Here is a 10904-nt window from a genome sequence, read left to right on the forward strand (position 1 = left end):
ATCTTTTGAGATATACTAAAGAAATGAAGGACCAAGTCGACATAGTGTATTTCAAAGGAGCAATTTTGGAATAAAATATGAAAGAAGGAACTACAGGGACTAAATAAAGTGCCACAAAGCATTAGGTTTGATTGCTTGCAGAAAAACCCAGACTGAAGCAGGTTAATGTGCAGATATCAACAATGGAAAGAAAGAACTTTTTAGTTCCACTTACCTTATCACCTTTTCATCTCATGGTTTTTGGACTTATCATTGGACTTAGTTATTTTGGCTTTGCTTTGCTGCTGCTGCAACAAAACTATTGTGCGAAATGTTGACAACGGTTTTAGACATATTTGCTAATTTTATGACCAAAATTAATGAAGAGGATATGTTTAATTTGAAGAAGTAATATATACCTTCAAACATTCCGTTTTTCTAACAAAAGCAGGCTGGTATAACAGAAAGAATTTGGGCTTCTCTGTGTGAAAACTGTGGGAAGCAGTTCTGAGCCCTGTGAGCTATTATCAGGAACAAATGGAAGGAATGTTTGTTTAACTTCCCAGTTTGTGTCAGCTTACACCACATTTGAGATGCAGCATTCATAAGGCGTTTTCCTTTTTTGAGAGTGTCTGACATTGGATTGTAATCATTGGAAAAGTAATCATCACCTCCAACTCCCTCTTTAACCTTATGTTTTAGTGAGGTAAAAATTACAGGTGATGAATGATGGAGGTGTTGCAGACATAAGTCTGTAGTACATGCAGTGCATAAACTCAGTAAAAAACAGCCAGGGAATTAGTGAATTCATCCACCCAGTGACCCCTCCCACCCCACCCCTTTCTCTCTGACTTTCTCAGACTTATTCACTCCGTAACACACTTGCAACGTCTTGGCTAAAGTTTGGCAGGGTGAAGAAAGCAGTGGTATTTTCGAAGCTCTAAAAATAACCCCATTTCCCACCACTGGCTGCCATTGGCCTCACGCAATACATGAACACTGTGCCCATTCAGAAGTATTACGTGGGCAAAAGCTTCTGCAACAGATGTGGAGTCAGTATCTCCGTTCAGCATGTTTGGAAACTATAAACTGGCATGTGACAGAGGCAAACTAAAAGGCTTACACGCCTGGAACAGAGTGCCGATTCATGCCTTACACAGACAGGAAATGTCAATCTCAGACTCCTGCTTGGATCTTTTGGTACACCTTCCCCCTCTCACTTCTCGACTTTTTCTGCTCATTCACTTGTTCTGTCAGTCTCCATCTGTTTTCCCAGCTCCTCTTTCCCTCTCCTCTGCAGTGGAATGTGCATCTCAGCAGTATTTGATGAAAGTGTGGTTAACAGGGCGCTGCGTCTGTGTTTTCATGTTTCATGTGCGTACATGTAGCCTCCTGATACGAGACAGGATACAAAGACTGTCAGCAGGGTAAAGAAAAGAGTTTCCCCTGGGAATTGCCCAGAATTTGGGTGGGTAAGACTGACAGTGCACTTCCAGTCCTGAACAGCTGCTGAGTGGGTTATAACTGACCAAGCATACACACCTGGTTCAGTAAAACCCAAAGCACTCTGGTCTGTGAGAAATTCCTGCAAAAACAAGACCTCTGAGATGAACATCAGGACTGTGCACAGTAAAAAAGTTTAAGTTTTTAAGTATTGGTATTTTGTAAATATTAGTCTTCATATTTTAAATATGTTTAAGGCCCACAGTTTAAGTTTGTCAGTGGCATTAGCATTTGTGATTCCTTGTCAAAGTTATTCCAGCATAAGAGATTAGGGACAAAAATGATCCTCATTCTGTGGAAAACATTTCAGTTTCAGTTTGAGCAAATATGAGGCTTCAGTTGCTCAAGTCAAATGTGTGTCTTCCACATTTAAAGGATGTTTATTGCACAATTTCCTGGTCACATTAGCTTCGGTTGAAGTTAAGAAAGCAATTTTGTATGCAAGGGCTATAGAATTTGTGCCCTGTCACTTATACTGGAGCTGCCATGCAAACAGATCTCTCATCTCCACAGCCAGTATGGACAGTAGGAACAATTGCAGTGACCAAAAATCCTTCCAATTTACATATGCTCACGTCAGTACTGTTGTAAGATTAAATGAAGATAAATCTGTCCCTATGATCAAGAGTCTTTTTTTCTTTTTATATTGTGAATATTTGTATGTCCTGTGTGTTTTGTTTATGAATAAATTAAATAAAGTCTTGAAGCAAGACGTGTATAATTAGAATTTGTACATTTTATTTTAGCAAGACTTCCTGAATCGAACACCTTTTATGGAGACCATCTGGCCCGGTAAAATAGATATAAATACAATATTGTATTCCATGCCTGCTCCACGGATGCTGTTCTGCAGCTCTGTGTTCTTTACACCACTTTATTGAGACACAGGAGAAAGAAAAAGATGCATTTTGACAATTTTTCTGAATTTTTACCGAGAGTGACAGAAGACATTTTCTCTCTGGTAATCCTGCCAGTGATTTAATTGTAACCATGAGTCTCATTGACATCATTGTCATCCATTAGGACTTCAGAACTCACTTTTAGCTTCTCTGGCTGGGAACTCTATCAGCTTTTCAGTTAAGTCACATCAGTCCTTGACAACAATACGCATGATGCTAGGCTTTCAGGGAGGGCCAGAGGAACCATTTGAAGGGGTGATGATGACTGTTGGTCTCTTGCAGACGGGTGGGAAAGCTCTTACAGGAAATGTGTCTTTGGTTGAGTAGCCAGCATAAATATCACACAGTTGGCACTCCCGAGAAGTGCCTAGCTCCACATACGTCCTTACACCAAGTTGTCCAGGTTTTCTTTGCTGTCTGTGTAGCTGGAAAGAAATATAACAACCTCACTGTGGTGGGGTGACCGCGCGCTCCTAATACTGTAAAGAGGTATAGCATAAGATTCCAACTTTGTTATATTTCCTATGATTACAAGGGCTTTTTGTTTGAACATGGATGTGATGTTTGAGGATTAAATTAAAAAATGGGCTCATACTCAAACTATAAACTGGCGTGACATCTATAAAGCGTGTGCTATGTAATATTAACTGGCCTGTTAGTGTGGTAAGCTCAAAAACATCTGAGACATAAATGCTGAGAATCCTTTTCTAGGCCTTTATTATCAACACACGTTATAGTTGCGAGTTATCCAAAAACTTAAATGATTCTCCATGTTTACTTTCAATGTCAAGCTGAACCCTGGAGTCACTGTTGTTTATGCGGCTCACAGAGCTGCTGTGTGCTCCCTCCATTTGGTTCTATACAACAGTGTGTTTCCACCGACGCCGACACGTAGACGGGACAACACTTCTGTGGAAATCTCAGAGGGAAAGAGGCTGGATGTGTGTATGGAGGGGGGCTCCTTTCCTTCTTTAGAAGTGCAAGATTTATATCCCGGTGCTGCAGCTGGTTAACATTAAACCCTTCCACTCCCATAGCTCTGGTCACAGATGTCACCTCAACACACACATATATGCGCTGCATTTTTCCTGTTGTCAATGCGTAGGAAGACCACTGACCCAAAGGACTGTTTCTCTTTCAGTGTAATAAAACAAGGAAATACAAACCGAATAAAATGCACAAATTAAGTACAAATAAGGTGCAGAGTTTGTAGTTTTCCTTTTCTTCATATTGCAATTATTTTAGTGCCTCTGATATGTAGGCACTAAAGAAGTCAAGAGTATTAGTTAGGATCATGCAACAGCAGACACTGTTGGAAGAAAACACAAGATATTTCTTCTTTTCTCCACCGATCACCTCCCAGTTTTCATATTCTTTTCATTTATTGTGTTAATTCTGTTTTTACAGTCTAACTTCAGCACTTTGTTGACTTTGTTTCTTGATTGTAAATCTGGAGCTGCAGCAATGTAACATTTTATCTCTGGTGTTCCTCTCCAAGAACAACTCATTACATTCAACAGGAAAGAGGAGGGCCCAAAAAAAGAGAAGTGTGTGTTTATGTGTAATCCGTCTGCAGCTATTCTCATGCCCCATGCCAGCAACAAGTGTGCCAAATATAAATACAAATTTTGTCAGAGAATTACACAGCTGTTCACACGTAGCACTGGTGCTTTCCTGCTGAGTGTATAAATGCAACCGATGGCAACTTGTCTGCAGCATGTTTTTAAGACCTGCATGCTGACTGAATTATACGAGACACTGAATCATCTTCTACTGCTTGGCTTCATTTTCATTGGCTGAAAGTTAGCCCACCTCCAGAACCCCAACAGACTGTTCCGGTAAGAGCAAGCCTCTTTCCAGATTATTACACACACACAAACAACAGTAGAATCACTCTCATGCAACACACACATTTGCTCCATGAAACAGGACATAAAGTTACATCTTGTCTGGGTGTGTGCATACAAGTAACTCTCTTGTTGCCCGTTACACAGATAGGTCTGAGGAGCTATGTCTTTCATGTGGTCAAGTGGTATAGCATATAAATGATCCCTGCTGATTGGCCAAGGCTTTTATCTCCCAACAGGAAGTTCCTGAGGGCTTCCATCACCAGGCTCTCTAAATCTGTGTTTCATTTGGGAAAAGCCACCAAAAGCAAAATATGTGAGCGTGGCCTAGCTCTTTTTCTAAATTTAACTCAAAGTGCTCAAAGAAAATTAACAAAGCATTTTACGATAACGTTTTCCTCAAGCAGCAGCTTGTTCAAAGACTTCTTTGTAACAATACAGGATCACAACCAAAGAAACATCTCACCAGCTCTCACTTACTGGTCTTTATTTGTATGCTTTTTGCTCTTTGGCTTTACATAAGGAACACTTAAGGAATATTTTTATTCAGCATACACGTTGTAGCACCAATCACATCCATATTGTGGGGTCGTTGTCATCACAACCTTGTTGAGTATACAGCATTCGGACAGAAGGCGCTGACAAAAACTGTTTGTGTCGGACAACACTAAAACAGAGCTGGTCAGAAGGAAATCAGAGTCAGGGTTTTAGTCCGCCGCGCTTCAGTAAGTGTTCAGTATAGTTTGCTGTTGTACAAAAACATAAAAATATATAATTTTAAAAAAGATATTGAAAAGAATTCCTTGTGAAAACAGCTGTGACGATCCTGTGAGAGGTTGTATCTCAACACATATCTAGAAAACAAAGCCATTGTATGGTAAACTTAAGACTGAATATACTGCTAGCACACTATAATAAGCCCATACAGGAATATTATAATGATTCATTGTGTGGGAAAATTACATTAAATTACTGGGAAACAAACTTAAGAGGTGGCTGGAGCTTGAGCTTGGCTACAACTACACACACATGTCACACCTGCCCTAACGAAGGGGTACAACACACCCTCCAAACACATTTCCAATCACACTCCCATCCTGGGTGGCTGGACCTCTGTAACAGGAGCTGCTCGGGTGTTTACATGTCAGACATCCTTAAATACACCGACTGTAAGGAGTCATTTTTGGATGATTCTGGGGAGACAGTAGAGACAAACCTGTGATTAGAGTAGCTGTTGAGTTAAATTACAGTGAAGTTAACTATTCCTCATCTTGCTGTGGATAACCCCCCCCACCCCACCCCCAATCAAGGACCCACACCCCTCCTCCCTGTCCCCTTTTGCCCCCGTTTAAGTCTCATCAGATGACCGTTTGTTCTCCCCGACACTTCCTGCACGCCCCATAAATAACAGACAGGAGGTACGCCAGGCAGCACAGGCAGGAGAACACGGTGGCCGTCAGGTAGACCTTGTACAGACAGAGGTGCTTATACTGCTCCAGGTTGCAGTATGAGTTGCGATCCGTCTTGTAGATCATGACACCTATAGCCGGCAGGTAAAGCACGGCGGCGGCCACGTCGTGCGCCAGGTTGGTGGTCAACCAGCGCTCCCCTCCCAGCAGCGGGACGAGGTCCTGCTTGTCCAGGAGCGTGAGGAAGAAAAGGGCGAGGGTGAGGAGCCAGAAGAGGACTGCGACGAACAGGACGAAGTGAATAGATCCCTCGTATTTGTTGGCGGCGATGGTGACCCACAGACCGGCTCCAAACACAATCTGCAGGATGCGGATGATTCCCAAAAAACTCGTGAGGAACTTCAGGATATTCTCCCTCACCTGCGGCTGGGGAGGTTGGGGTGGCATCTCTCTCTCCTCCTCCGGTCACTCTCGGTCCCTTTTTCCCGAACAGGGCGGGTGCTTTCTTCCAGCTGCAAACAGCTGGAGAAAATATGGGCTTAAGCTGGAAAGAACGAGTTGGAAGACCGCGTTTGTGGTCTCAGAATAAAGCCAAAAGAGGACACGTTTAGGTATATAAAAGGAACTCTCTGTTCTTTCCACAGCCCCGGGGTTTTGAAATGAAAAACCTTCTTGTATGTTTCGTCTTTTCCGTTTCCTCTGTTGAATGTAGCGTCTGTGCTGGGGGGCTGGGTGATGAAGAGGGGGCGGCCTGTAATTCAAATCCTGCTCCTCCTCTGCTGGACTGCCTTGATTCATCCACCGCCACTCATCTGCTGATGTATTTCCCCATGGTGCAGTTTCCCCTGGGCTGTGTGACCTTTAACCTCCAGTCTTTTCGGAGAGGAAGGGCTTTATGAAAGTGAAATTTCCTGGACTGTAAATGTGGAAGACAGAAATTCTTGGCAAAACATAAGCGAAATCACTCGCAGGCTGACATGTAGACAGTTGGTGGAGGAATATCCAGATCCTTTACTTAAGTAAAAAAATCCTGTTATCAAACTGTAAAAGTACTCCTTTACATCAAAAGTCCTGCGTTGAAGGTCCCTTAACTTGGAAAACATCTGCCAGATTCATCTTATAATTGTACAGTTTTGGTACTGATACTGAGAAATTTTCATGAAAAATTATTTATTACTTGTATGAGCTGTGGGGTAGTTTAATCTTAATTTGTAAAGTAACTAGGCATTTAACTTAAGATGCTGTGTGTGACGTAGAAAGTACAATATGAGAAAGTGGAAATGCAGTAAGTGCATTTCTGCATGAGTAACTGCTCTTTGTTACTTTCAACCAATGATATAGACAGTATTTGTTTTTCTTTAACTGAAGCCTGTGTTGAAATATTTGGCTTAGTACACCTAACTATGAAACAGTGTAAGTCTGTGTAATAACACAGAGTCTGTTCATATTGCCCAGATGTTTACGATCCCATGCGTCATCCTGTTTGCGTGTTTGCGCGCAGGACGCTCACATGTTGCCTCCCTGTCACATAACTGACAGACGCTTCTCGCGCCAGCCAGGCTCATTGACGTCAATGGATTTCAACAGCCACGCCCTATGAGGTCCAGGGGCGGAGCCAGCACGTCCTCCCCAGACCCGTGATTGGTCAAAATAAAGCTCTTTCCCAGCCCCGAAAGGAGGAGACAGAAAATCTCTCTACGGTCATTAGTCGTTTGAAAACATTGATTTGTGATTGACAGTCGGCTCAAGGACACAAATTGATTTCAGGTGAGGCTGGACAAACAGATTGTCCTGCGTCGTTTGTGCATGAGGGGCAGCTTTCATTGCCGGAAAACAGCGAGGCGAGTGAAGCGGAGGAAATGCAATAGGAGCCGAGTGCATTGAACGCATCAGCTCAGCTTCGGGTAAGCAGATGTCTCTTCATTTTTCACATGACTCTCACAAGACTATTGTCTGCTGCCTTTTCCCCATAGCATAATGAAAGCCGGTACGGTGGCCTATACGGTGGCCTGCAGTAAGTTGTTAAGTGGATGCCTCGTATTTTATCTTTGTCATATACGAACGAATATGCAACAAATATATCAAAGGTCGTACTTCCTTTTTTCGGTGTCTGTTCATAGCATAAACAAATCTGCGCTGGTAACAGTAGGTGTTATAAACAGGAAGCTGTCAAGAGGAAACTAATCAAGAAGCCTGTTGTCCATGGCGTTGACAGTCAGCTCACAGGCATGTCCTCGAATGACCTGCTTGCTGTTGGAGCTGCGTGCAGGGCGATTTAATTATTGCTCATAAGGTGATTGTGACCTACAGTATTGTTTGTTTTCTCCTCTATTGCTAGATAAACACGTAAAACAAACAAACAAACAAAAACTTAAAATAAACATTTGGCGTGGATGTTTAAAGTGCATCTGATAGGACTGAACAGTGTAAAGATTTGAATGAATGAGAGGAATGAAGAGAAGATCAACTTTATCCCTGATCCAACACAATAATAAGTTTCACAAAATGATTATTTTTATGTTGTCCAAGCAACAGTCCAAAAACCAAAGACTCTTCATTTGCATCCTAAATTATAACAAAAGCAGCAAATCCCGACATTTAAGAAGCTATAACCAAATGTATGACATTTTTGCTTGGTACATTACAGAAACGGTTAACCGAACTAGCTGCCAACTAATTATCTTTCAATCAACTAATCACGGTAGCTCTAAAAAAAAAATCATCTCAACTGCAGCTCTTCCATCGCTGAGTCGATCTGCTGTTGAAACCTCTGAGCAAGGAAGTAAGCGGACCCTTGAGATTGTTTTGTCAAGCTGAAAGAAAGTCGTGTTGATCGAAAAGCCGCTGACCCACATGCAGTCATGATCTTGGTCACTTAGCTCTGTTAGTGTCCCACTTCAAACCATATGTGACTAGAGGCAGATAAAGTTGCCATCTGTAGTTTAATGGGCTTTCAAACACAGCTGGTCACTAACTTCCTAAAGTAGGATTAAAGAATCAAGACACGCAGCTCATTGGCTGACTGTTGTCAGTTGTGACGTAGTCTGTGCTCATGTACGTATGTGTTGTTTTGTCACATATGAATGACAAACTTGAAACACCTTTTACTTTGTGGGCACGTCTTAATGAGTTGAAACTCGGCCTGGTTTCTCCACAGGACGGAGCCAGTGTATCTGTCTTTCTGCAGATGGATACCGGACCTGTTCCTCCTACTTCCTCGCTGTGGCGGCTGACTGAGAGGAGGAGCAGGAAGGCGGGCTCGGGGAACATTTTCAGCAGTGTGAATCTGTGGCAGCTCCAGAGACTGTTCAGGGCGGCTGGGGACCAGGATGCGGAGCAGAGAGCCCAACTTGTTTGGGGCCATGGGGATGAGGCTGAACTCGCTCAGGCCTTGATAGGACTGAGGGCTCGAAGTCACAGAAGGGGGCTGAGGGCTAACGGGAGGGATGCACTGGGCTCACACTGGCTACGAGCCTTCAATCACCTCAGGTAGCAAAGCTGCTGGTACTTGATATCACTTCATATGTATGCAACATTAAACATAGTGACTTTTTAATCTCTCGGTCTCCATATGGTCTTTATGTTGTTCAGGATCGGGGAGAGCTCACCACGAATCCAGGGGAAGGATCCTGGGGAGGAGAGTGATTCTGAGGCAGGAGCACACAGCAGCCCAGAGCCACACGGACACACCTCTGTGGGGAAAACAGAAAAAGGTACAGGGGCCACAATGGGATTAACTGAGAGCCAGGGCCCCATAGGGACTTCTGAGAGACTAGTTAGAACCAGCTCAGGACTGAGACGAGGAGGAGAGAACGACCCAGAGAGATACCTCCACAGAATACTCCACTGACTTGACCTCTGAGACACAGAACTGACTTTTAGACTCTCCTTCAGAGAGTCTCTTAAAAGTCTGCACAGCCTGCTCGTCTCTCCTGAGAATTGTTCTGATGTGTTCAGAAACTGGACGACTACTACTACTACAGTTACACATAAAAATGGTACACTGGTGCAGACGCATCTCCACCTGCATAATAAAGGCAGCACAAACACCTGACTGGCTCCCCGTATCTTATACAAGATATGAGAAGATGGGGTTCGCCTCTCAAGAACAGCCTTAAGCATTTCCATCCAAATTTATCTTGCCACTCACAACAATCATGTATGCTGGAAGTTTTGTAATTTGGTAGTGTAGCTCAAAAATGTTAGCAAGTTACTAATTATGAACCTATTTAATAAATAGCTGGCAACAACTTCAGTCAACCTTTTTATTAGGCTGGAAGTGCTGATATGCAATGTATGGCTGCACTTTGGATGTACTTCTCAACTGTTATGTCCATCTGTTGTAAAGCTATATTATGTAGATGTATGTGTGTTAGATGATATGCTGTGTATGTACTGACTTGAAGATGTTAACATCTTGATTTTTTTTTTTTTATATTGAAGTGTGACAAGTTTAAGATTTACCCAACATGTCCCTGGTTATGTGTGCGACTGTATTAAACTAATAAACAATATAGACGGGTATAATGAGATGTAGAAATACACGACCAAACATTAACGTTGGTACAAGTTTAGAGCTGTTGACTAAAATTCAATCATTTGTGTTCAACATGTAACGGTTGCAGCATGAAATAAAGCCAGTTGCCGGTTTGTAGTTATCGACAGTGTCAGGTGGGCACCTCTGCCTAGAGACCAGAAACACTAAATAATATCTGCAGGGCCAAACTCATGAGAAAAGTCACACTTGAAACGGTAATGTTCTCAGTTTAAAACATTCATGGTAATGAATGCTGCTGTGTCACAAACCTCATTTTGATACAGGTTGATGTGTTTGTGTATGTGTGTCTTTTTTTTTTTTCTTTTTTAAGATTTATGGTAATAAAAGAACAAGTCTTTGTATTGTTTATCTCGTTTCTTTTTTTAAATGCAGTCACAATAACACTGGCTATATCTGTACTGAACAGGCTCAAAGTGGATGTGCAGGCAACATTCAAGCAGTTTTCACCTTCATTTATCTTAAAAGAGTCTGTTTTTGGATTATCTTCACTTGCCTTACATCATGTGCATGCAGTTCACACACATTCACACCCAGGAACTACAGCTTGACCTCAATGTCTGCCACAGAGCAGCTCCACTGCTGTAGCAGGGTTACGTGCATGACTAAAAGGTGCCCCATTAGCAGTTTTTCCATGAGTAAAAAGAGCATCCCACACTTAGTATACTCTTTCAAGTTTTTTGAGCTGTTCAGACAAATTAAATCACTGACT

General features: G+C 42.4%; 2 protein-coding genes across 2 annotated transcripts; one reads left to right on the top strand and one right to left on the bottom strand.

Annotated features, from left to right (window-relative positions):
• Nucleotides 1–4698: 4698 nt before the first annotated feature.
• Nucleotides 4699–6567, bottom strand: marveld1 (MARVEL domain containing 1). Its single transcript, XM_046402205.1, has one exon. It carries the CDS (start codon nucleotides 6082–6084, stop codon nucleotides 5587–5589), a length of 498 nt encoding a protein of 165 aa, XP_046258161.1. The 5' UTR covers nucleotides 6085–6567; the 3' UTR covers nucleotides 4699–5586.
• An 815-nt stretch (nucleotides 6568–7382) lies between these two features.
• Nucleotides 7383–10541, top strand: LOC124066100 (arginine vasopressin-induced protein 1-like). Its single transcript, XM_046402204.1, has 3 exons — nucleotides 7383–7541; nucleotides 8795–9126; nucleotides 9229–10541. The coding sequence occupies exons 2-3, from the start codon at nucleotides 8825–8827 to the stop codon at nucleotides 9485–9487; spliced, it is 561 nt and encodes a 186-aa protein (XP_046258160.1). The 5' UTR covers nucleotides 7383–7541; nucleotides 8795–8824; the 3' UTR covers nucleotides 9488–10541.
• Nucleotides 10542–10904: the final 363 nt, after the last annotated feature.

The sequence above is a fragment of the Scatophagus argus genome, chromosome 10 (assembly GCF_020382885.2).
Source record: "Scatophagus argus isolate fScaArg1 chromosome 10, fScaArg1.pri, whole genome shotgun sequence".
NCBI lineage: Eukaryota > Metazoa > Chordata > Actinopteri > Scatophagidae > Scatophagus > Scatophagus argus.

Excerpts from the sequence above, each read along its gene's own strand:
- LOC124066100 (XM_046402204.1), top strand. The coding sequence starts at position 8,825 with ATGGATACCGGACCTGTTCCTCCTACTTCCTCGCTGTGGCGGCTGACT. Across the intron at positions 9,127-9,228 it reads CGAGCCTTCAATCACCTCAG|GATCGGGGAGAGCTCACCAC; the intron begins GTAGCAAAGCTG and ends TATGTTGTTCAG.
- marveld1 (XM_046402205.1), bottom strand. The coding sequence starts at position 6,084 with ATGCCACCCCAACCTCCCCAGCCGCAGGTGAGGGAGAATATCCTGAAG.